Raw genomic sequence first — 26707 nt, 5'->3', positions numbered from 1 at the left:
GTAGTCATTCTAGGATAAGCTTTCTGAATTTGACATATTGTTGAACAAGATCTCAAAATCTTCTCTGATACTTTCTTGCTTTTAAGGTTTCAGCATGTACCTTTATTTGGTCTTACAGTACAGTTAAAAAAGGCGAATTTGAGAATACTATTCTTGTTAATGATTTGCTTTCTTTAATTGCTTTATTGAATTTAGAGATCTTTATGTATAAATTTTAGCTCATTTCTGTAAAGAGAAGTAAACTAGAAAACATCTAATAGCCTGACAAGGAAGTATATATTTAAAGAAGAAAAATGCTTGTAAAAGTTTTTATTTATCATATCTTCACTATGAATAATTATTGTCTGTAGCTAAGCAGAGCTGACATCTTTAAACATCAGAACAAGAGTCCCAAAAAAATGTGAGCAATGTCAAAATGATTTCTAGGTTTTGGTGGGGGGGAAATTAAGACCAAGCCAAAGTGTCCTGTTGATCTTCAGTATGAGGACCTAGAAGGAGAGGTTTAGTTGCAGAACCCTGGTGCAGTGACCAGTCTGCCCCATTGCTTCTTGGTTGCTACTAACATAATTTACCCAAAACTGAGAATATTCCTCTAACTTTCTATGACTTGCAGAATTCTGAAAGGATGATAATCAAAAGGAGGACGGAAGAAGTTAGACAGGTCTGTGACCTTACCCATTGCTCTTCTGTTGTGTTATAATCACATAGTGCTTAGAAAAATGACTTTACAGATACAAGTTGATTTTTACCTTTTCAAATATATACATTATCCCTTTACATTGGTCTTTCTCAAAAAGATGGTCATCAACACTGCAAATTCACCCAGGTAAGTTATTTAAAATGCAGATTGCTGAGGGACACCAAACATCCCCACTCCCTGCATTGGGGTGGGTCTGAGGTAGGTTCCTGGAACCTGCTTTTCAAACAGGTACCTTAGGGGCCTGTTAAATACACAGAGCAGTGGTGCTCTTATAGGCTCTATATAGTTCAGGAATTTGAATTTGGTTTGAATTCTAGGTCTTTGGTTTATTTGGTAATTTTTTTGTTTAGGTTGAACTCTTTCAGCTTTAATTTTCTCATCTGTAAATATGTGACTTAGGTTCATTATTTCCCAATAACCTTGAAAAGTACCCAGTAATAATAGTTTTCGTTTATTTCTTTCTTTGATTTTCATTTATTTATTAATAAAGCCAGGATATTTTGGTAAGTATTTTTAAATAATAAGGATTTATCTTTGGCATGGGTATCTTTTAACCTAATTATGTTTTTTCCATTATTATTAATATAATTATCCAACATTGTTAGTGTTCTACAAATGAGATTTATTTTTATGTAATATATAAAGTGCTACTCTAAGCAGTTTTAAGTAAGTTACTCTTAATTGTCTCTAAGTTTTACATTTAAGGCATGAAACTTAGTAATGTTATCTATTAGAATAAGAAATGCTTTCTTTTGCATGTGGTATGACATTAAAGATTTGCTGAACTAGAACATGCCTCCAGATGAATGGTGTCCTTATTATAGCACATTAACATCAGGAAACCATGTTTTAAGAGGAAATTTCAGTTATACTACTTTGCTTAGTACAGTTTGAGTTTTCTAAAATTATTTGTTGCCTTAAAGTCACCTACGGAAATTTAGTTTTAACCATTTTATAATAAACCTATTTTTTAAATAGTGTGTAATCAGTTGCCCTAAAACATAATTCCCCAGACTTCACTTAATGATTATTTTATCAATTTATTTTATACCTATATTAGAACAATGCCTTGACTTCAGATTCTGAGAACAAGAGGTCATGTAGTACAAGAGAATGAAGAACCCTATTTTCATTCTTATAGGTATAGGGTTGGCCCTCAGCTCAGTGTAGGTAAAGTTGGCCTTGATACATTCCTACCTCTCTGTGTTTCAGGCCTTTGGGATATCTTGAGCACTGTTTTAGAAGTTGTTCAAGCTTTCAACACTTCCCAAAATGTTTCATACAGTCTCTTGTACAGTTATTCTCAGTGCAAATGCTGGAAGAAATCAGCTGCATGAACTAGTTTGTACTGGTTATCTTCAACCATATGTTAGAACTCATGGGGGTGATGGCAATGCTGTGTTGGGAACTGCCTATACTACTTAAAATGGAAAAAAGACTTGATTACTACTGTAAGAAGCAGTTGAGCTAATTACAGGTTTTTCATTTTTAAGAATACCAAAACAAAATATTTAAAAAGTCTTTTTGTTACTAGCTCTGCATAGAATTCTGTGTTCCCATAGATGTGGAACTCTCTAGGTCAAGGCTTCTCAAGGATGAATAGGAGACACAGCATAATCAAGGAGATCTTTTTGAAATACGGTAGTCATAGTTTATTATATTCCATTAAGAGCTTTAGTTATATAAAAGAAGACTTTTCTGTTTAAGAATTGTGTGTTTCCAAATATTTGTAGGCCTTGGTATCCTGCAAGTGCTAAAGTTTGAGCACACCTGCTCCTTAATGAAAACTTGCTGTTTTACAGTGTAAATACTGTGATAGAAATATGCACACCCAGCATTTAGAGTACCCAGAGCTCAGAATACCGGTAGAAGAGATACTTCTGTATTCCTGAAGAATATGATACCAAAGATAGAGAAGTAGGAAATAATGGGGTTACCTAAGGGTGATTAGTATGACTGGAGTGTAGGAGATACACGGTGAGTAGTAAATGAAACTCAAGATGAATAAAAACTTCCAGTTACTAATAAACAGTAAACTTGACAGATTAAGATGCGTGTTTGTCTCCACTCCTTAAACCGTCCTAGAAGATAATAAAATAAATGAGTAAATCCCCAAGGACAACAAATAGGATAGAAATAAAAGACAGAAAATAGCAACATTTGGAAGGTAAGCTAATGGATAAATGATACCTAACTTAGCAGGTCAAGAGAAAGCTGAAAACTAAGGATGTGAAGCCAACAACAAGCAAGTAAATTGGCATTGAAGAATCTGTGGGAGGCTCAGGCCTTGGATTCAACAGGTACCTTGGAGGTAGGCATACAAAATAAAGCTGAGAACAAGAGGACTGGTTAATTTATATGAAAGAGCATTTTAACCACTCTTCACCCCATTCAAGTTGAGGAGGAAAAACAAAAGGAAGATGTACTCAGGAAGTAGGATTCAATACAGGAAATGTTGAAAGGAGGTCCTACTATCTAGTCCTACAGCAAGCTTCCAAAGTTGATAGGACAGAGGTCTTTAAAATATTTTGAAGCCCAAAAGATTAGTATAGTATCAGAAATATCTGAATGTGTAGGAGTTTTACAACTGGCAGAATGAAAAAAAATTAACGATTGGTACACAGAAAACTAAGCAAGTTGGAACTAAAAAGAACAGTTAAGCATCAACAGAAAACAAAGCTGTGGAAGAAAGGACATGTAAAGCACATTTCATTATTTAGTTGTGAGTAACATTTAGTCTGCATGTAAAAACTTTTATTAAAAATATTGATTTTTATAACCAACTTAGTTTTTGTCAATGTAGGAGCATGTGTCTAGAGCCAAATGGTCAGAATTTTGAATCATGTCTCTTCTGCCTAAACAACTTATTTCACTTCTGTGCCTCTTGTGTAAAATAGGGATAGAATAGCACCTACCTCTATCCTAAGAATTGTTAGCATATGTGAACACTTAGAGCAGGTTCTTGTGTTAGTAACTATGAGAAAGAGGAAGATGGAGGCAAATGAACTGTACATGAGGGATGGGTAGAATAACAGTTGAAAGTCAAAAACAAAGTACAAGTGTGTTACTTAAAAATATAGAGGTAACATAAAAGAAATAGCTTAAGAATTGAAAATGGTTGCATCTGGAGAACAGGAATCGAGTGTATGGGCTTATTCTAAGCTTTGAATATTAACTCTTGGAATGTTATATACGTATAGGGGGAAACTGCAAAAAGTAGAAAGTGTCTTTTGTTTGGATTTTACCTTGAGCCCCAAAGCATTTTGTTTTTATTGTAGAATTCTTTAAACTTATGTAGAGGTTGAGAGAACAGTGTAATGAACCCATCACTCAGTTTCAACCATTGTGAACTCCTGGCCATCTATATCCTAGTATTTCCAAGCACCACTGGATTATTTTTAAGCAAGTCCTAAACCTTACATCATTTCAACCAGACATGGCCTTATGTATGGCTTTAGTATCTATGGTGGGTGCACTGCTCAAAACTCCCTTGTAGAAACAACTTGCTGACCAGCTGCAAGAAATAAATGCAGTCAGCTCACAACTTTTAGCCACAGTGTTTGATCAAGGCCACACTCTTCCGACATCCTCCAGCCAGTAACTAAACATGGCAGCAGTTCTAGGGCATGGCAGTTTCTACCCAGTGTGGAACTGCTTGGTCAGTCTCTGGACCAAAGTTCACTATTTCCCCAGCCAAGAGTTTGTCAGGTATTCATGCTTTTCAAAGCCCAACCTCTTTCTTTCCTTTCAAAGTGACCATCATGATAAGGGCTTTTGCTACCGAGTCCTGTTCTTGCTAATTTTCATAGGTTCATCTTTATTTTGACATCTTAGAGCATTCAACTGACAAATAGCTAAAAGCATTCTTTTTAAAGTGTGTAGAAAAGAGCTAACATATTAGACCTGAGACTGCTATTTTTTTTAAAAGGCCTGTGTGAGGTTGACCTTTGGCTGGTGTCTGGGAACTTGACTTTTAGGAGGATTTTCTGAAAAATCCCTGATAAAAATGGTTCACCGTGCTTAAACTGTGTGAACAATATGGTTTATGCCGAACATCTGCTTCTGGGAGTCTGGAATTTTGGTATGTGCTGGGCCTACATGACTAGCCCCTTAAAAATACTGGAAATTCTTCTTTTTTAAAAAACATTTAAAAACTGAATTCAGAGAGGAAGAGAGAGAGAGAGAGAAGGAGAAACATCAATGATGAGAGAGAATCACTGATCGGCTGCCTCCTGTACCCCCCTACTAGGGACCGAGCCCGCAACCCGAGCATGTGCCCTTGACCAGAATCGAACCTGGGACCCTTCAATCCACAGGCCGATGCTCTGTCCGCTGAGCCAAACCAGCTAGGGTGGGAAATCTTTACTGCACATCCCTGGTAGAGCATATTTCGCATGGGTTGTTATAACTTGTTGCTGGACACATTAAGCATGTTAGTGTGACTCCACTGGGAGAGAAGTCTTTGAGTTTGTGCCTGGTTTCCTCTGGACAACACCCCATATGCCTTTTTTCTTTGCTGATTTTGCTTTTTATCCTATCTCTGTAGTAAATCATAGACCTGAGAACAGACTATATGCTATCTTGTGATAATGAGTCCTGTGAATTCCCCCAGCAAATCACTGGGCCTGATGACAGACTTGGGGACCCTAACACATTAAAAACAAATCTTACAAGAAATTTATGAATCCTTAATATAAAATAACCAGTCAATGTTCAGACTTCCTTAATTGTATTTTTAAAAAATATACTTACATTGTTAAAATAAAGATCAAAACAAGATCTGCCCATTTCATTTAGTTGAGTGGTTAAGTCTCATCCTATATATTACCCCCCTTTTATTCAGTTTTCCCATTGCCTGGACTTTGCTGATTATATTTTTGTAATGGTGTTTAACATTTTTCTCTATTAATGTTAATAGAGAAAGCTAATACTTAATTCTAGAGGTTTGTTTGGGTTTAAATTACATTATTTGATAAGGTTAGTTGAGAGATGGTGTTTACTTATTGTATGTCATTGGGAGGCACATAATACCTGCGTTTCTTCTCTTTTGTGGTAAAATTTTAGGTGGTGTCAGCCTGATTGATCCATCATCCATTGTGAAATTTGCTACCAACTTTTAATGGTTTTAGCAGTCATAAATCTTTACCTAGATCCATTGTTTCCATAAGTGTTGCAGAAATGGTGATACCTCCTATCTTTCCTTCATTTATTAGCTGTTATTTTTTCATAAAGAACTTACCTCAACCAGTTGGTTCATACAGGAAAAGTAGGATAAATGAATGATTCTTGAACTTTTTCAGTGTTCAGAATGAGTAAGTTTCCTAGCACTTCCCAGAGGTTGGCCCGTGAGATTTTTACTTCTTAGTATCATGAACTAATAGATTTTAACATTTGTATTAATCTAACTCAGTTGTGTGTGTGTGTGCCCAAATTGTCCCATCTCTAGGTTATGAGAGCTCCTTCATGTTGAACCTGACATAATAGTTTATTTAGAAAATGTTTTTATTGACTTGAGGGGGGGTGGGGAAGAAGGGGAGAGAAAGATCATTTCCAGAGAGAAACATCTTAATCCCTTCACCATTTTCACCCCATCCCACAACCTACCTCCCCTAGTACAGTTGTCAGTCTGTTCTCTATCTACAAGTCTATTTCCATTTTGTTAGTTTATTTGTTCATTAGATTCCACATGAATGAAGTGGTATGGTACTTGTCTTTCTCTGTCTGGCTTATTTCATTTAGCATAATGTGCTCCAGGCCCATCCATGCTGTCACAATGGGTAAGATTTTCTTCTCTTTTATGTCTAAGTAGTATTCCATTGTGTAAATGTACCACAGCTTTTTTTATCCACTCATGTACTATTGATGGACACTGGGCTTGTTTGATTTTGCTTTTGATTTTTAGGGATTTCTCACATTTTGTTGATTGTTTTATAATTATGTGAAACATTACATGGTTCTATAAGTAAATCTGTAAAACAAAATAAATACATTAGGAGAAACTGTGTCCCTCCTGGTTCCTCCTATAATTATTTATATATATATTCACATTTATTTGTATTTCCCCTCACATTCATTAGGGAGAAAGTAGCACACTATAAACACTGTTTGCATCTTGCTTTTTTTGAGTTAATATAGCTCTCCATATATATCATTCCATAGCAGATATTACATTCTTTTTTTATAAGAGCATAATACTCCATTATATAATTGTGTCTGTTATTTTAAATGGTTTTTCTATTATGGACACTAGAGTGTTTCTAGTTCCATTATAGACAGTGCAGCTATAAATAGCCTTGTATATGTTTCTTCTCATAAGGATTTCTGTTTATATTTGGGATGGATTTCTAGAAGTGGAATTCCTGGGTTAAGAGGTAAATATATAGACAGTTTTTCTGGCTTTGCCCAAATTCCCCTCTACAGTGGGACAGTACCACTTTGTATTCCCATCCATCAGTAATGTATGAGAATACCTGTTTTCCCATAGCCTATGAACATACTGTTATCAAACTTCACAAAATATTTTAAGTGGATCTGTGTTTTAGAATCTTGGGCAAAAGTGTGATATGGACTATAAAGTGTGATCCTAATAATGGAGCTATGTTGGGCCTTAAGAGATTTAGAGAAATGCACGTCTTCACTAAGTGGGTATAGTTTCATTAAAAAAAGTGTTGAAGGTATAGCATAAGAAGGACCTAGTAACTAAATGGAAACATTAGGGGAAATTGGGGATAACTCCTAAGTTTCTGGGAGTATGAAAGATTTCCTCTAGAGAAGACTGAGCATTGGCAAATTATGGGATATGGGAATTCTATCTTGGATAACTTGGATTTCAGGTGCTTCTGAGACGTGTTAGAAGTGTAGTTGGATATATGAATCTGAAGAGGAAATTTTGGGATAGACTAGAGCTTTTGAGTCATCACTTTATATAGTAAGATATGTGTAGATAAAGATACCCAGGAAAAGGATAATAGTAATATTTGAGCACTTGCATGTTGATTTAAGAGTAGTTTATATTCCCCTTCCATGTTTATTTTTTACATAGCAATTGACATAACATCTCTTTTACTAGAATTAGAAAAATACACTTCATTTTTATGACATTATTTACAGGCTTACTATATACATACTAGAGGCCCGGTGCACGAAATTCGTGCACGGGGGGGAGGGTGTCCCTCAGCCCAGCCTGCACCCTCTCCAATCTGGGATCCCTCTCACAATCCAGGACTGCTGGCTCCCAACTGCTCGCCTGCCTGCCTTCCTGATTGCCCCTAACCGCTTCTGCCTGCCAGCCTGATTGATGTCTAACTGCTCCCCTGCCAACCTGTTTGCCCCCAACTTCCCTCCTTTGCTGGTCTGGTCACCCCTAACTGCCCTCCCCTGCAGGGCTGATATCCTCCAACTGCCCTCCCTTGCAGGCCTGGTGCCTCCCAACTTCCCTCCCCTGCTGGCCATCTTGTGGTGGCCATCTTCTGTCCACATGGGGGCAGGATCTTTGACCACATGGGGGCATCCATATTGTGTGTTGGAGTGATGGCCAATCTGCATATTACTCTTTTATTAGATAGGATAGAGGCCTGGTGCACGGGTGAGGGCCAGCTGGTTTGCCCTGAAGGGTGTCCCGGATCAGGGTGGGGGTTTCCCTTGGGGCATGGGGCGGCCTGAGCGAGGGGCCTGTGGTGGTTTGCAGGCCAGCCACACCCCCTAGTGACCCAAGCGGAGGCCCTGGTATCTGGGATTTATTTACCTTCTACAATTGAAACTTTGTAGCTTGGAACGGAGCCAAGCCTCGTGCTCGCTCCATGGCCGGCAGCCATTTCTGTTGGGTATATCTTCTATAATTGAAACTTTGTAGCCTTAAGTGGAGGTCTGGGCCGGCCAGGGTGTGCGGAAAGCTTTGCTTCTTCCATTTCCAGGGGGCAACCCTAGCCTCCTGCTCTTTCCAGCTCTGTGGCTGCCACCATTTCTGTTTGGATTTGTTTACCTTCTATAATTGAAACTTTGTAGCCTTGAGTGGAGGCTTAGGCCAGCAAGGGAAGGCGGAAAGCTTGGCTTCATCCGTTGCCTGGAAAACCCAAGCCTCCCTCCTGCTCTCTGTGGCTGTAGCCATCTTGGTTGGGTTTATTTGCATACTCGCTCTGATTGTCTGGTGGGCATGGCTTGTGGGTGTAGCGGAGTGATGGTTAATTTGCATATTACTATTTTATTAGGTAGGATAGAGTATATATACATATACTGTATAATATAATTCTGTTCTGAAATAGTAATTTATTCCCAGGGCAAATGTAGCTTAAATTCTTTAAAATATGGAACGATTTACCTTATCTTCTATAAATATTTTGTATACAATTTTAAAACTTTGTTCAAGTTTTCTACTTTGTTCAAAATATTTCCATTCTTGGTGTCTAATTTTGGCAAACTTAGACAAATGGAGGGGGGGTGCCATTAAAGTATGCTTTTTTACTGTATTAAACATCAGCAATACATGATAATATGTCAATATAATTTTCATGTTACAGCTGAGAAAAGAATCCAATCTAAAAAGAGTTTTCTACCTTATATGGCAGGCGTCCTCAAACTACAGCCCGTGGGCCACATGTGGGTGTTTTTGCCGTTTTGGTTTTTTACTTCAAAATAAGATATGTGCAGTATGCATAGGAATTTGTTCATAGTTTTTTTAAATTATAGTCCGGCCCTCCAATGGTCTGAGGGACAGTGAACTGGCCCCCTGTTTAAAAAGTTTGTGGACCCCTGTTATATGGCCTTAAAAATATTAAGGCAGGAACCAAATTCACAGCCATATGAGTACAGTTATTACCATTAGGTACATTTTACATATGAGATTTAGCTGCAGAGGTGTTTTAGTAACTGGCCCAAGGATATAGAGCAGCAGGAAGCTAAAGTTGGAATTTAAACACAGACAGGCTGAAAGTAAAACATTTTGAGTGATAACGGTTTCAAAACCTTGCCATATAAATTGAAGTGAATTCATTTAAAATATTTTTATTTAAGAGAGAAGATTGAGGGCAGCAGGGACTTTTTGACAAGTATTAGGTCTGTCATGGAGTGTAGATTTCTTCATGGAACTTAGACATACAATGAATGTGTTCCGAAGCTTATCTTTGGTTCAGTATCAAGCATCTTCTCTTTTTAGGGTTAAAACTGACACCTTATCACTTACTGTCTGAGCATAGGTTGCATGGTTATTTGGAAGGCTTGTGGTGGAGGCAGTTAAGACACTGAGAGGGTAAAATGGGCCCTTGCAAACCCTGAGATTTTTTCCCCCCAATTAACTGAAATGTGAAGAGACTGGGTAAATTGCCCAGGCTTAGTATTAATTTATTCTAAATGAATTAGATATAGTGTGAGAGTCCTAGGCCTGCATAGTACTTGTTGATTCAGAGCAACCAAGCCTAGCTGCTAGATCTGCTTCCAAATTCAAACCCACTTATATTTTGAACTAGAGGCCCAGTGCACAAAATTCATGCACTTGAGGGGGGATCCCTCAGCCAGGCCTGCGCCTTCTCGCAGTCCAGGAGCCCTTGGGGGGATGTCCGACTGCCACAGAAATTAACTGGGTTCATGTTCTTATTATATCTAAAACAAATGGCAGAACTGGAACTGGTTCTAAATTCAGGAAGAGGTCAGCATCTACTCCTTTTAAAGTAATTCTTAAACTTGGGTTAAGAAAAGGTGGAGAAAGAAAAACTTGTGTTATTGTTGTTGTTTTACCACCCCCAAGTTAGCAAAGAATGTCTCACTAAGATTTTAGCAAGAATTATTTATTCTGGCAGTTAATATCATGAATAAATATCATTTACGTTAAGTACCATTAGAATAATATGTTTAGGTTTTTCTATAGGTTGCATATAATTTTAGTCTTCTTTGGCAGTTATCATAAGCAATGCTCTGTGATTCTTCTCTTCCTCTCTTCTCAGATATCCAGAAAGTGGTATTGTAAAAGTAAATCTGAAGGATCTTCGACCACGCGCTAGAACCATTTTGAAATGGAACGAACTGAATATCGGTGATGTGGTAATGGTTAATTACAATGCAGAAATTCCTAGTAATAGAGGACATTGGTTTGATGCAGAAATTACTGAATTGAAGACCATTTCAAGGACCAAAAAAGAACTTCATGCAACTGTTTTCTTGGGGTAAGACTCTTCACTGTTCTAACATTGCTGCCGTTGGTTCCACAATGGTTTCTGTAAAATTAAGACCTGCCTCCTTTATGTATTGCTTATGCTTAAAACCTAAAAATTAGAAATGTAATTTTTAGATATTAATCACAAGTTCTTTTTTTTTTTAAATGGGGGGGGCATCTATGAAAGATGGGAATTTACTTATGAAAGGATACTTTTAAAAATAAATTCTTGAGAATTTTTTATTAAGAATGACCCTTAAATCTTTATAGCTACTTTATGGTTGGAGATATTATTTTAAAGCATCGTAGAAATAACTGAGTGTTTTATTAGAGAAATCTTTGCACATCTCACAGATTTTTTTTTTTTAGAGTAAATCAAATAATATACAAGAGCATTTCAGTAGCCCTGGTCGCTATGAGGATCTATGTTGATATAATAGCTGTGACTGTCTACCTAATCAGCTGTCTGCTGGACTTGTAAAACTATCTGAAATTTTTCTTTATGTAGTAATTTCTTCAACTTACAGAATCTGACAAGCTTAACAAAGATAATTCAAAAGGTAAAATATCAAAATACCAAATCACTCTCAGGTATTTTCATCATAAATTCTTGAAGAAATACTTTTAGATGTTCCCCTCAAGTGATACAGTACCGTGCATTGTTTCACAGCTACCTTTTTACACTTCAGGAAAAAATATTGTCACCATCTTTCTTTCTTTCTTTTTTTTTTTTTTTAATATATTTTATTTATTTTTTTACAGAGAGGAAGGGAGAGGGATAGAGAGTTAGAAACATCGATGAGAGAGAAACATCGATCAGCTGCCTCCTGCACATGCTCCACTGGGGATGTGCCCGCAACCAAGGTACATGCCCTTGACCGGAATCGAACCTGGGACCCCTTATTGCGGGCACATCCCCAATAGGGGGTGTGCAGGAGGCAGCTGATCAATTATATCCCTCTCCCTTCTTCTCTGTAAAAAATAAATAAAATATATTTTTAAAAATGTTTCAAGAAAGTCAATTTTATAAAAAAGAAGAGAAAGAAAACAAAAACCACAACAACAGAAAACATGTCCTATGGATCAGCAGTTGCCAACTGGTGGTCCGTGAGGTCCGAAAGGTTGGTGACCGCAGCTACAGATAAGAAGGAAGCCCACAAAGTTCTTGTCAGAAAAATTTGGGGTTAACTGGAAGATCCCATTGAACAAAGATGAGACAATAAGGAAAATAGCTATACTGTATTGAAGCACTTTAAATATGTAAAATCTTGGTAATATAGAAACTCGTCACTTATATAGGATGTTAGAGGAACTATCCTATATAATAAAAGGCTAATATGCAAATAGACTGAACGGCAGAACAACCGGTCACTATGATGTGCACTGACCACCAAGGAGCGTGCACAGAACATGGTGAGCATCAGCGGCAGAGCGTGGAACATGGCAGGCGTCGGCCATGGCAGGATGGTGGAGCAGATGAGCAGGGGCACCAAATCAAGGCAGGGTGCCGGTCATTGTCATCGGGGCGAGGCTCTGGTGGTTACTGAAAATTCTTTGTTCCCGCACGTCAAGGTCCTGCCCGCTGCTTACACCTGCTGCCAGCGCTGGAGCTGCGGCTTGCACCCGTTGCCGGCCCCGATCGCCCCTCAGGGGTAGGGGGAAGTAGAGAAGCCTTCAGGGGCAATCGGGGCTAGCAGCTGCTGCTTGCACCCACTGACAGTGTGGAACAATTGGGGCTGGCGCCATCAGCGGGTGCGAGCAGAGCCTGAGCGGTCAGTGCATGGGAGTGTTGGTAGCGGGAACAGGGCTGCCGGCAGACAGGACCAGGGCCGTAGCAGGAGGTGCCGGGCGGGGGCACAGATGATGGGCTGAGACCCGTCCCTGTGCCCACCACAGCCTCGCGGCCCACAGTTCCTTTTAAGGTTCATGAATTCATGCGCTGGGCCCCTAGTTTCTTTTAAAAACTGCTAAAGAAAGCACTTAATCTACATTTGTTGTATGAACTATATCACAGTCAACAGATAGTTCATGAGGTCAAGCTTCTCTTTTTTCCATTTATTTTAAACTTTATTGATGAAAGTATTACACATGTCGCCTTTTATCTCCCATTAACCACTTATGGCCTGCCCCACCCCAGGCCTTCACAACCCTGTTGTCTGTGTCCATGGATTATGCATATATGTTCTTTGGTTAATCTCTTCCTACCCATCCATCTACCTCCGCCTTCCCTCTGAGATTCTACAAGACTTCATTGTCTTCCATACTTCTATGTATCTGGACCTATTTTGTTCATTAGATTCCACATATGAGTGAGATCATGTGGTACGTGTCTTTCTCTGACTGGCTTATTTCACTTAGTATAATACTCTCCATGTTCCTCCATGCTGTCTCAAAGGGTAAGATATCCTTCTTTTTTACTGCTGCATAGTATTCCATGGTGTAAATGTACCACAGCTTTTTTATCCACTTGTTTACTGATGAGCATTTGGGCTGTTTCCAGATCTTAGCTATTGTAAATGGTGCTGCTATGAACATAGGGGTGTTGTATATATTCTTTCTGATTATTTTGTGTTTCTTAGGACATACATTCTTAGAATTGGGATCACTGGGTCAAATGCAGTTCCATATTTAAATTTTTTCAGGAAACTCCATACTGTTTTTCATAATGGCTGCACCAGTTTGCATTCCCACCAGCAATGTACTAGGATTCTCTTTTCTCCACTTCCTTGCCAGCACTTGTCATTTGTTGATTTGTTGATGGTAGCCATTCTGATATCTCATTTTCATATTAATTTGCATCTCTCTGATGATCAGTGACTTTGAGCATTTTTTCATATCTCTTAGCCATCTGTGTGTCCACTTTAGACAAGTGTCTATTTAGGTCATTTACCAATTTTTTAATTGGGATTGTTTGTCTTCCTTTTGTTAAGTTCTATGAGTTCCTTATATATTTTGGATATTAACCCTTTATCAGATGTATCATTGCCAAATACGTTCTCCCATAAAGTGGGCTCCCTTTTCATTTTGTTGATGGTTTCTTTTGCTGTGCAGAAGCTTTTTATTTTGATGTAGTCCCATTTGTTTATTTTCTCCTTAGTTTCCTTTGCCTTAGGAGATGTATCAGTATACATACTGTTGCGTGAGATGTCTGAGATTTTGCTACCTATGGTTTCTTCTAGGGTTTTTATGGTTTCCTGACAAATTTAAGTCTTTTATCATTTTGAGCTTATTCTTGTGTATGGTGTAAGTTGGTGGTCTAGTTTCTTTTCTTTTCTTTTTTTTTTTTTTTTGCATGTATCTGTCCAATATTCCCAACGCCATTTATTGAAGAGACTCTCTTGACACCATTGTATGAGCTTGCCTTCTTTGTCAAATGTTAATTGAGCATAATGTCTTGGTTCAATTTCTGGAGTCTGTTCTGTTTCATTGATCTGAATGTCTGTTCTTGTGCCAGTACCAGGCTGTTTTGAGTACAGGGGCTTTGTAGTATAACTTGATATCTGGTATTGTGATCCCTTCAAATTTGTTATTCTTTCTCAAGATTGCTGTGGCTATTCAGGTCTTTTTTGGTTCCATATAAGTTTTTGGAGTATTTATTCTAGATCTGTGAAATATGCCATTAGTAATTTACTGGGGATTGTATTGAATCTATAGATTGCTTTGGGTAGTAGGAACATTTTAATGATGTTGAGTCTACCAATCCATGAACACAGTATATTCTCCCACTTGTTTATATCTTCCTCTATCTCTTTTTTCAATGTCATGTAGTTTTCCGAGTACAAGTCTTTTACCCCCTTGGTTAAGTTTATTCCTAGATATCTTAATTTTTTTGTTGCAATGGTAAATGGGATTGTTTGTTCAGTTTCTCTTTCTGAGAATTCATTATTGGTGTATATAAATGCCATCGATTTCTGAGTGTTGATTTTATATCCTGCTACATTGCTGAATTCATTCACTAAATCTAGTAGTATTTTGGTGACGTCTTTAGGGTTTTCTATATACAATATCATGTAATCTGCAGATAATGACAGTTTTATTTCTTCCTTTCCAATTTGGATGCCTTTTATGTTTTCTTCTTGTCTGATTGCTATGGCTAGCACTTATAGTACTATGTTGAATAAGAGTGATGAAAGTGGGCATCCCTGTCTTCTTCCTGTTCTTAGGGAAAATGATTTTAGTTTTTGCCCATTGAGTATGATGTTCAATGTAGGTTTGTCATATGTGGCCTTTATTATGTTGAGATATGATCCCTCTATTGCCACTTTGCTAGGAGTTTTTATCAAAACTGGGTGTTGGATTTTGTCTAATGCTTTTTCTGTATCTGTTGATCTGCTCATTTGATTTTTGTCTTTCAGTTTGTTTATGTGATGCATCAAGTTTATTGATTTGCAAATATTGTACCAAACTTGCATCCCTGGAATAAATCCCACTGGGTCATGGTGTATGATCTTTTAAATATATTGCTGGATTTGATTTGCTAATGTTTTGTTGAGGGTTTTAGCATCTATGTTCATTGGGGATGTAGGCCTGTAATTCTATTTCTTTGTAGAATCTTTATCTGGTTTTGGAATTAGGATAATGCCGGCCTCATAAGAAGAAGGGGTTGGAATTATTCCTTTCCTTTGGGTATTTTGGAGTATTTTGAGTATAGGTGTTAGTTCATATTTGAATGTTTGGTGAAGCTCCTCTGTGCAACCATCTGGACTGGGACTTTTGATTGCTGAGAATTTTGGTGGTTTTTTTAATTACTGTTTCTATTTCATCAGTTAATATTTGCCTATTCAGGTTTTCTCAGGTTTGGAAGATTGTATTTTTCTAGGAATTTGTCCATTTCATCCACATTTTCTAGCTTGTTTGCATATATTTGCTCATAGTATTTTCTTACAATTCTTTGTATTTCTGTGATGTCAGTTGTTATTTCACTGATTTTTGTTTCTGATTTTAATTATTTGGGTCCTCTTTGTTTTTGTTTTGTTTTTAATATATTTTAATTGATTTCAGAGAGGAAGAGAGGGAAAGAGAGATAGAAACATCAATGATAAGAGAGAATCATTGATCGGCTGCCTCCTGCATGCTCCCAACTGGGGATCGAGCCCACAATCCAGGCATGTGCCCTGACTGGAATCAAACCTGCGACCCTTCAGTCCACAGGCCCACGCTCTATCCACTGAGCCAAACTGGCTAGGCTCTCTTTTGTTTTTCAATGAGTCTGGCTAAAGGATCATCAATCATGTTTATCTTTTCAAAGAACCAACTCTTGGTTTCATTTATCTTTTGTATGTTGTTGTTTTTTTTGTTTTTTTTTTAGTGTCCATGTCATTTATTTCTGCTTCTACTTACTCTGGGCTTTTCTTGTTCTCTTTCTAATTCTTTAAGTTGTAGGTTTAACTAGTTTATGATTAATTTATCTTGTTTTTTGAGATAGTCCTGTAGTGCTCTGAACTTCCCTTTCAGGACTACTTTTGCTGTGTCCCAGAGATTTGTGGTTGTTATGTGTTCATTTTTATTTGTTTCTGGGAAGTTTTTTATTTCTTTCTTGATCTCATTGTTAACCCATTCATTATTTAATAACATGCTATTTAGCTTATCCTCCATGTGTTTGAATGTTTTTGAGTGCTTTTACTGTAGTTGATTTCTAATTCCATTCCATTGTGATCTGAGAAAATGCTTGATAAGATTTTAATCTTTTTGGATTTGTAGAGACTTGTTTTGTGTTCTAACATGTGGTCTCTCTTTGAGAATGACCCATGTGCACTTGAGAAAATGTATATTCTGCAGCTTTGGGGTGAAATGTTCTATAAATGTCAGTTAATCCATCTGATCCAGTGTGTTTTTTAGAGTCACTGTTTCCTTGTTAAATTTTGTTTGGAAGATTTATCAAGTCAGGTGGTTGTAAAAGTCACCTACTATGACTGTATTGCTGTCAGTCTCTCAAAGTCCTCCAGTAGTTTTTTTATATATTTAGGTGCTCCTATATTGGGTGCATATATATTTACCATGGTTAAATCCTCTTGTTGGATTAATCCCTTAATGGCCTTCATTTTGAAGTCTATTTTGTCAGATATTATGAGTATTGCTACCCCATACTTTTTCATTTCCATTTGCATGGAAATTTTTTCCATTCCTTCACTCTCATCTTGTGTGTCTTTTGTTCTTAGGTGGGTGTCTTGTAGACAGCATATATTTGGGTCATGTTTTCATATCCTTTCAGCTACCCTATGTCTTTTTTTTTTTATATATTTTATTGATTTTTTTTTTTTTTTTAACAGAGAGGGAGAGGGATAGAGAGTTAGAAACATCGATGAGAGAGAAACATCGATCAGCTGCCTCCTATACACCCCCTACTGGGGACGTGCCTGCAACCAAGGTACATGCCCTTGACCAGAATCAAACCTGGGGCCCTTCAGTCCGCAGGCCAATGCTCTATCCACTGAGCCAAACTGGTTAGGGCTACCCTATGTCTTTTGATTATAGAGCATTTAATTAATTTACATTTAAGGTTATTATTATTGATAGGTACTTATTTATGGCCAATTTAATTCTTTAAGCCTATGTTTCTCTCAATTTCTTATTATAGCTATTCCTTTAGCATTTCTTGCAGTGCTGGTTTGGTGGTGATAAACTTTTTTTGGGGGGGGGGGGTCTGGTAAGCTCTTTACTTCACTATCTATTTTGAATGATAGCCTTGCTGGATATAATAGCCTTGCTTTCCATTACCTTAAATACTTCATGCCATTCCCTTCTGGCCTATAGAATTTCTGATGAGAAGTCAGCTGACACCCTTATGGAAGTTTCTTTGTAGGCAACAAATTGCTTTTCTCTTGCTGTCTTTAAGATTCTCTCTTTGTCTTTAATTTTTGGTATTTTAATTATGATGTGCCTGGGCATGGGCCTGTTTGGGATCTTCTTGCTTGGGACTCTCTGTGCTTCCTTAACTTGAGTGACTTTAACTTCACCAGGTTAGGGAAGTTTTCTCCATTATTTCTTCAAATACGTTCTCTTATCACTTCCTCCCTTTCTGCCTCTTCTGGCACACCTGTATTCGAATATTGTTACTTTTCATGTTATCACACAGCTCCCTTAAGCTGTCCTCCTATTTTTTATTTACTTATTTATTTTTAATTTCTTTATTGATTATTGTATCACATAATTGTCCTCATCCCCCCCATTTCCATCCCAAACCCCTCCCTACGTATGTCCCTACCCCCCTGGTATCTGTGACCACTGGTTAAGCTTATATGCATGCATACAAGTCCTTTGATTGATGTCCTCCTATTTTTTAATTGATTTTTTCTTTTTGGTTCTCTGATTGAGTGGGGTGTTTTTTTTCCTACCCTGTCTTCCAATTCACTGATCTGATCCTCAGCTTCTCCTGATCTGCTGTGTATTCCTTCCACTGTGGGGTTTTTTGTTTTTTTATTAGTGCTATGACATTTTCATAGTTTTTATATCTTTTCTCATGCTGTTGAGCGTCCTTTACATTATTACTCTGAACTCTATGTCTGATAAATTTCTTATCTCCATTTCATTGAGTTCTTCTTCTGGAGTATTCTTTTGTTGTTTCGTTTGGAGCTTGTTTTTTTGTCTCCCCATTTTGGCTGCCCGTTTGGGTTTGTGTTTATTAGGTAGATTTGCTATGACTCCCAATCTCTGGTGCAGGACAATGTCAGATACTGTGTCTGACTGGCCCTGAGTACCTTATTTGGAGCTATCAGCAATCCACAGCTTGTGTCTCTTTCTGCTGGGGCTGGATGCCTTTGGAAGGACCTAGTTGTGCACCAAGGTCTGCTTTTTCTAGCCAGAGCCCCTGACTTAGATCAGGCAAAGATTTAAAGTCTCCAGAGACCCACCTCTGCCTGCAGTCTGATTTTATTCAGTCTTGATTAGCCTCGGGCTATCAACCCCATGGTAAAGTGAGAGGTTTTCTAATAGGGAAGGGTAGTTGCTTCTGCTTGCAGGCTGATTGTTATTTTCACTCTCTTAATGGTTCTCAGAAACTCCACAGGGTGGGGTGAGAGGTTTTTCAGTAGGGTAGGGCAATTGCTCCACCCCACAGGCAAAACCTACCTGGATGGTCTACAGGAGAAAAGATGTCATTCCACAGTACAAGGGAATATTCAGCACAGGAAACGGGTGTTTGCCTTCCAAGGTCTAATCCCAGAGCCCCAACCCTGGCCTCTGCCCACACAGTCCAGTCTACTCTGCCCTTCCTCTACCAGAGCCCCAGGTGAATGCCTGCATACAAAATTTAAGAGGGTGTCTGCATTGCCAGCCATTTCTCCCTGGCAGCCAGCAACCCCGCTGCTTTTCATAGCCAGATATTCTGGGGGCAGCTCTCTCAGTTTTGGGCTAGGGAACACAGCTTGATATTTAGACCTCAGAGTTCTCAGTGGGAACTTCCCTCAGCTGAAATATCCCTCATGAACTCAAGCTGCTGTACGTGGGAGCCCAGCCAGCCCTCTTGTGCCTCCTCACTTCCTACAAGTCTCTATGTGGTCTCTATTTTCCATGCTTGGTTATCAGGGTTCTCTCCAGCTAGTCTTCAGTTGATTATTCAGGGTGGTTTTTCTGTATTTTAGTTGTAATTCCAGTTTGGTCCTGGGAGTGTGTCTGTGTAGCTTCCACTTCCTCCACCACCATTTTGAATTCTCTTGAAGTTTCTCTTTATGGAATTACTAGAGAACTGGTGCACAAAATTTGTGCATGGGTGCAGTCCCTGGGCCTGGCCGGCGATTGAAGTGAGAGCCTCTAGCATGGTAGGGCAGATCCCAGCTGACCTCTGGACCCCTGACCCCTGGGCCCCTGCGCCTTCATCTGTCTGAGTCACAGCACCCAAGTCTCCACGCGGAGATGCGGTGAGCGGGGCCAGACGTTGCCAGCTGTGGCACAGTGTGGGCCTCTGGGCCACCCAGCAGCACTGCATAGAAGCCGGGCGGACAGCACACTCTCTCCCTGCCAGCCTCGCAGACCGGCTCCTGTGAACCCACGGGGAACCCAACTAGCCCCTGGGGTCCTGGCGGCTGCGGGGCAGGTTCCTCGTGGGCACTTGGCACCTAAGCACAGTGGCTGCCCTGGCATCCCTGAGAGGATAGCAGGGGGAATGAGAGCAAGCTCGGCGGACACTCCACCACATTCTCACCACACCTCCATCTCCATCACCCCCACTCCCAGGTAGCTGGTGAGAGGTTGCAATGCGGCACAAGCGCCCGCCATGTTCCACACTGCCCCCTGGTGGTCAGTGCACACATCATAGCTAGCAGTCAGTCTCCTTGTCGAAACCGCCCAAAGGGACAATTTGCATTTTAGGCTTTTATTATATAGGATTCCAACAAAAATGAGCAGGGAACGCTAGAACTGGAATATTAACATTTTCTAACCCCCAGTGAATTAATCTAGGCATTGAGCATCTGTCACTGCTGTCATAGGAAAAGACAACTAAATAATTGGGTGCTTTCTGGTGGAAATAGATCTAATAAATAGTTTTACCAAAAAAATGAATGTGGATTTGATTAAATATTTTTAAAGGTCCAGATAGTAAATAGTTTAACCTTTGGTGGCCAGATGGTCTCTGTCAAAACTACTCAACTCTGCCATTGTATCAGGAAACCACCCATTGGGAATACCTAAATGAGTAGGCGTAGCTCTGTTTCAGTAAAACTTGACTTACAAAAACAGGCAATGGACCAAATTTTTTGTCCACTGCTCTGGATCTAACTACCAATTTACTGGAAATATAAACAACAGGAAAAACTAAACTACACTCTAGGAATGCAAATATCAAAATCAAGACTGTGGGAAACTATAGGACAAATGATGGGAGTTCTTCAACAGATTGCAAGGAAGAAAGAGATGGTGTGGGAATTTATAGTCTTTAAAACTCTAGCAAAAACTACATTTGTCTATGCAGTTTTCCTGCATTTGTGTATATTTGACATTAACAGTTTTAAAACGGTGAAAGGATGGAAAATATCATTTAGCAAATGCTAACCAAACACACACACGTACACACGTACACTTTTGGTACCAAAGTGTTTGTAGAGACACGACATTTCATAAGAAGCTTTAAGAATTCTAAATCTATATATACCCATTAACATAGCTTCAAAAATATAAAGCAAAACTTGACAGATTAAAAGGAGAAATATATCCACAGTCATAGCAGGAAACTTGGAAGAAGTATATGCAAACAGGCATAGACTGTTTCTATGAAAAATATGTCTTAGTATTTGAAAGACTTTTTAAAATCTTCACCTGATATGCATACACATGATTGATTTTTAGAGGGTAAGGGAGAGAGAGAGAAAGAGAAACAACAATTGGTTGTCTTCTGTATGTTTCCCTACCGGGATCAAACCCACAACCTAGGTATGTACCCTGACCGGGAATGAAAGCCACAACCTTATGGTGTACAGGACGATGTTCCAACCAAGTGAGCCACACTGGCAAGGGCTGAAAGACTTCTTTTTAATTATGTCATCTTTTTACCTAGAAACTCACTGTATTTATTGGAAATATGTTTCAATCTTTTATTTTAATTGAGAGTATCATTTATCTAGTCTTTAAATTAAATTTGTGAGATAGCTATTTTCTTACCAGATAATCTAAGGGAAGTCTGTTAAGTTTTTTCCTAATATTACATTAAAGTTACACTTAACTTTGAATATTAACTGATTACTATTGGAAACAATAACTCAAAGTAATTGCAATAACTATAATCCCAATTAGTAAATAGACAAAGTTCAATGAATTTTCACACCTGACTTTTAATTATCATTTGCATATGAGTAGATTTTGCTGGCAGAAGTTAACCTTTCTTCCTTTTTCAAACAGGGGTTCTGAAGGAAAATTAAATGACTGCCAGATAAAATTTGTAAATGAAATCTACAAGATCGAGAAACCTGGAGCCCATCCTCTATCATTGGCAGATGGAAAGTTTTTAAGTATGAATTTTTTTCTGGGCTTAGACTACATGTATTGTACGTGATTGGCATTTTAATTGGCCAGGGAATATCTTTTAAGGAAATATAAAACTTAGCCCATACAATTTTATTTTCAAGACTAGAGGCCCGATGCACGAAGATTCGTGCAAGAATGGGCCTTCTTTCCCCTGGCTGCTGGCACTGCTTTCGCTCCACCCTGAGTCGCCTTTCCACCTTCCCACGGCCCCATGCGGCTGGGGCTGTGCAGAACTCTTGCGTTGGATGCAAGTGTCCCGCCCCTGGCTGCTTGGCGTCTGTGTATGCAAATTAACCCACCATCTTTGTTGGGTTAATTTGCATACTCCTGATTGGCTGGTGGGTGTCTCGAAGGTACAGTCCATTTGCATCTTTTTCTTTTATTAGTGTAGATAGCAGTTTTAAGATCCATTTTGGTCTAATGGATTTCTCACATGATAAATATGTTTTCAGAGAAATATTTTCTCTTCTTGGCATTTTATTGCCATTTTCTCTACTATAGGTTCTGTTAAAAAAAAATTCTATTTCAGTAATTTTATGGCCATCCAAGATTAATTTTTACTAATGAGACCTATTTTTAAAATATACATAGGTACACCCAAAAAGTCTTACAGTAATGGTCTAATACCAAAAGTTAATATTAAATGTCAATATTAGACCAGTAGAGCCTAAGAATAATAGTGCTGACTGATCCTTGAATTTCTGGGAGGTAATAAATGAGATTTATATAATCATTAAAATGTATCCCTACCTCTTCATTGTACATATTTTACTTGCTTAATATCATGCATCTAGTTGGTAACAGGTATGACTAGATTCTAAGTCTTTTCATTTATAATTCAATTGCTATCTTTCCAAATAGATTACAGTGTCTCAGACTCTAATTCTGGATTTTTTGTGGAGAGCAATCCATTGATTTTATGCCACTTGTCAGTGTCTAATATATTCTGGAAAAGAATTGCTCAAGACGAAAGAGGTCCTGTCTAACCTCTTCTTACCCCAATTGTGCAAGATTATAAGACAAGAACTTTAACAGATCAATAAACAGACTTTCATGTTACCTATCTAGACCCTTCTAATTTTTGTTGTTGTTATTCTTCACCCAAGGATTTTTTTTCCCCATTGATTTTTAGAGAGAGTGGAAAGGAGGGGGAGAGACAGGGAGAGAGAAACATCGATGTGAAAGAGACACATCAATTGATTGCCTCCTGCACGTGTCCCGACCGGGGCCGGGGATTGAGCTTGCAACCAATGTACGTCCCCTTGACTGGAATCAAACCCGGGACCTTTCTCAGTCTGTGGGTCAGTGCTCTATCCATTGAGCAAAACCGGCTAGGGCGGCCCTTCTAATTTTTTAATGCTGCAATGCTAATAATATGTCTAGATCTTAATTAAGAACATTAAAGCAGCGATCACCAACCTTTCGGACCTCACGGACCACCAGTGGTCCCAGACCACCGTTGGTGACCACTGTGTTAAAGCATACTCTGTATGACTATTTGTATGGTTATATCTTAAGAAAAAAGGTAACTTGATGAGTAAACCTACTTAATGTGACTTAGTCTTTCTCATTAAAACACAATGGAAAACCAAGATTGTCTAGGTTTTTCTCATGTCTTTCTGTTTTCTCCCACTCAGTATGTCTGTATGTATATATGTTTTTTTGTTCTCTAATACTAATCACTTTATAGCTACAATTTTGCAGTTGTGTGTAAAGAAACCATATCAGAGCCACATCCAGACTTCCATTGACCAGATCACTCACTCCCCAACCAAAAATCTAAACATTCTACGTTTATTGTATTCCATTACTTATATGTTAAGCTACCTTAGTGGAAGTGAAACAAAAGTATCTTTATTGACAAGAACAGGCAGCTGTCAGTCAAAAAGTTAGCACTAAAATCAGTAGCCTTTTCTCTTTTCCTTCTTCCATCCCCTTTGTCAGGTACTTTTCCCCATTTCCCTTATATTGCTAGATTAGTTCTGATATGGTAAATTTCCTTAAAAATGTACATACTATATAAATTCAAGTAATATAGAACTCCCAGGAGGTACACGCTAACAGCGTATGTCATTTTAGACATCTTCCTCTATATAACTTAACTTTGTATATTTAAATAATCTTGTAGGTTTTTTTAATTATTTCCTTTTTGAAATGTGGCTTCCTCTATATTAATAGTTCTTGTAAATTAACATAAAATCTAGCCAACTGTTCTTCTTTTAATTGACATTTAATATTAACTTTTGGCATTATGACCATTAATGTAAGACTTTTTGGGTGTACCTATGTATATTTTAAAATTCTAAGGGAACACTTTGTCAAAAGGTGTTTGGATTTAGATAGGGAGGGGGCAATAAATGGTACTTCTTAACTTGCCAGAATTTTGAACCAATTGATAAGTTGGATAAAAAATCAACTGAGTTAGAAATGCCACTTATTCAACAAAGTATTGTATTTCCCTTGAAATTGTAAGATACCTATGGTGCCCTAATGAGTTCATTGGATTGGTGCACATTTGGGAAACCATGAGTCTAGTCAATATAAATTTTTAAGACAAAAATGCATTATCCTCATGATTGAGTGTAGTTAGATTTATTACTGACACATGCCTGGGCCCCGTCCCTGAAAATTTGATTCATAAATCTAAAATAAGACTCAGGCACTTAAGTTCCATACTCTGGTTATTCCTTATGGTTCCTTTCTCGTCATTAAAAAAGCTGTGTGGTATTTTTATGGGGTTTTCTTTAGAAGATTCGTGGATATAAAAATGATTTTAAGACTAGGCTTGCTGTATTGTGTTCTTATTAGGGAGAAATGAACCTGAATGTAACTTTTGTCGCGGAGACCCAGATAAAAACTGCCGTGATTGCTCCTGTCGTGAATGTGGTGAAAAACGGGACCCAAGCATGCAGCTTCTTTGTGATGAATGTAACCTGGCCTATCATATTTACTGCCTGAACCCACCTTTGGATAAGGTCCCTGAAGAGGAATGGTATGATTATCAGGGGGTTTTTGTTGTTACTATGTTAAAATTGAATGTGAAATAGGTATTTGAACTGCCAAACATAGATTTCCAAAGATACATAATGTATATTAAAGTACTTAATGTATTAGGGTCTTAATACTTTTATTCAGTTATTACAACAGCTTCTGAACTGGTCTCTAGCTCCATATTTAATCCCTCCAGTCTCTGCTTCAATACAAAGTCTATGTTCTAAAGACACATGGCATTTCTAATCACTCTTAGCATACATACAACACTGATGTATTTTCTTTACAGCACTTAGCACTTTTCTGAAATTGATTCATTGTATGGATTAGTTTTCCTTAACTACTATGTATAGACACTTTGATCACAAACATTGATCCTTAAGCATCAAAATAGTGCCAATGGCATTAGGTTCTGAACAAACCTGATGAAGGAATGGATTCCAGGGGTGACTTTAGGATCATATAATTAGAAAATTGTCTTAGATTACACTATGGAATATGTCCACATTTATATTGAGATCCTTCACTTCACCTGGACCTCATTAACCTTACATCTTTTCTACTTCTCTAAATCATGTTTGGATATTTAATCTCTGAACTTACTTTCTCATCAGACAGATAATACCTGTTTTAACCATAAGATCTTTGATAAAATTATCATTATAAAGGTTAGCACAACAGGTATTATACATTCTTAACAAATTGATTTTTGGAAGCTTTCTTGATTTCCTAATTAGGAGAGATTTCACTTGATAGTATTTATTGCCTTCTTATAAATAATTTTGCCTTGAATTTGTGTCTGTATCTCACAACCTAACTTTGCTCTATAGATAATTATGAAATGGAAAGTATAGACAAAGAAATTAAAATTAATGTGAGTGGCCAGATGATCTTTATTAAGATATTAGAGACGCAACGCATGACATTTGTGCACTGAGGAGGGAGGTGGGGGATCCCCTCAGCCCGGCCTGGGCCCTCTCACAGTCCAGGACCCCTTGCTCCTTAGAGGTGGGAGAGGCTCCCGCCACCGCCGTTGCACTTGCCAGCCATGAGCCAGCTGAGTGTCGCTCCCCCTGTGGGAGTGCACTGACCACCAGGGGCAGCTCCTGCATTGAGCATCTGCCCCCTGGTGGTCAGTGCGCATCATAGTGACCAGTCATTCCATCGTTCAGTTGATTTGCATATTAGCCTTTTATTATATAGGATTCCATTCCTTGGTGACACAGAATAGCCCATTTCATGCTATAGACATACTTTGCTTTTTAGAAATGATTTAAGACGGCTTATAATGATATATAGGCATACAGTAGGTCCTTGGGTTACATTGGAGATCGGTTCCTACGGCATGACGTAACGCGATTTTCACCATAAGTCGGAACCCACCTACATTAGCACCTACATCACTCACATGGAGCACATACACAGCAGTAATGAAATGAAACGTAGTAAAAAAAATTTTAAAGAAAGAACAATTCCTGACGGTTTACTTGTGGTAAATAAATAATAAAAAACATAAAGCACATATGTATATACATTGAAATGACTGAACTATTTTTTTTATAAATAAATGGGAGATGGCTACTTAACCAAAAAACAACGTATGTCGAGTCTGACGTAATCCAAGAACTGCCTGTACTTTATTTTGTTGTGCTTCACCAATGTCTTTTACACATCGAAGGCAAGACACTGCCAGAAAACAGATTATAACTTGATTTATTGCAATACTCACTTTATTGCAGTGGTCTGGAACCAGACCCACAATATCTCTGAGATATGCCTATACAGGTTACAGCAGTGTGACCAACTACAAATAAGCTAAAGGACAAACAAGCACAAAGAATTAAAATTGAACTAGGGATAAGGCTAATATAAACATCTTTAAATACTTGTTATAATAGACTATACATTTTTCGCTT

The 26707-nt window shown here is 38.2% G+C and overlaps 1 protein-coding gene across 3 annotated transcripts in view; it reads left to right on the top strand.

Moving 5' to 3' along the window:
* UHRF2 (ubiquitin like with PHD and ring finger domains 2) overlaps positions 1–26707 on the top strand; it is a 78572-nt gene that overhangs the window by 18881 nt on the left and 32984 nt on the right. For all 3 annotated transcript variants that reach the window (XM_054727036.1, XM_028150619.2, XM_008145004.3), the window contains exons 4-6: positions 10636–10854; positions 21675–21784; positions 24609–24792. In XM_054727036.1, the coding sequence (XP_054583011.1) occupies positions 10636–10854; positions 21675–21784; positions 24609–24792 (513 nt within the window). The remainder of the gene's footprint in view (positions 1–10635; positions 10855–21674; positions 21785–24608; positions 24793–26707) is intronic.

The sequence above is a fragment of the Eptesicus fuscus genome, chromosome 15 (assembly GCF_027574615.1).
Source record: "Eptesicus fuscus isolate TK198812 chromosome 15, DD_ASM_mEF_20220401, whole genome shotgun sequence".
In the NCBI taxonomy this organism is placed as follows: domain Eukaryota; kingdom Metazoa; phylum Chordata; class Mammalia; order Chiroptera; family Vespertilionidae; genus Eptesicus; species Eptesicus fuscus.
The sequence above is the reverse complement of the archived record's forward strand: the minus strand, read 5'-3'. Positions and strand labels throughout refer to the sequence as shown.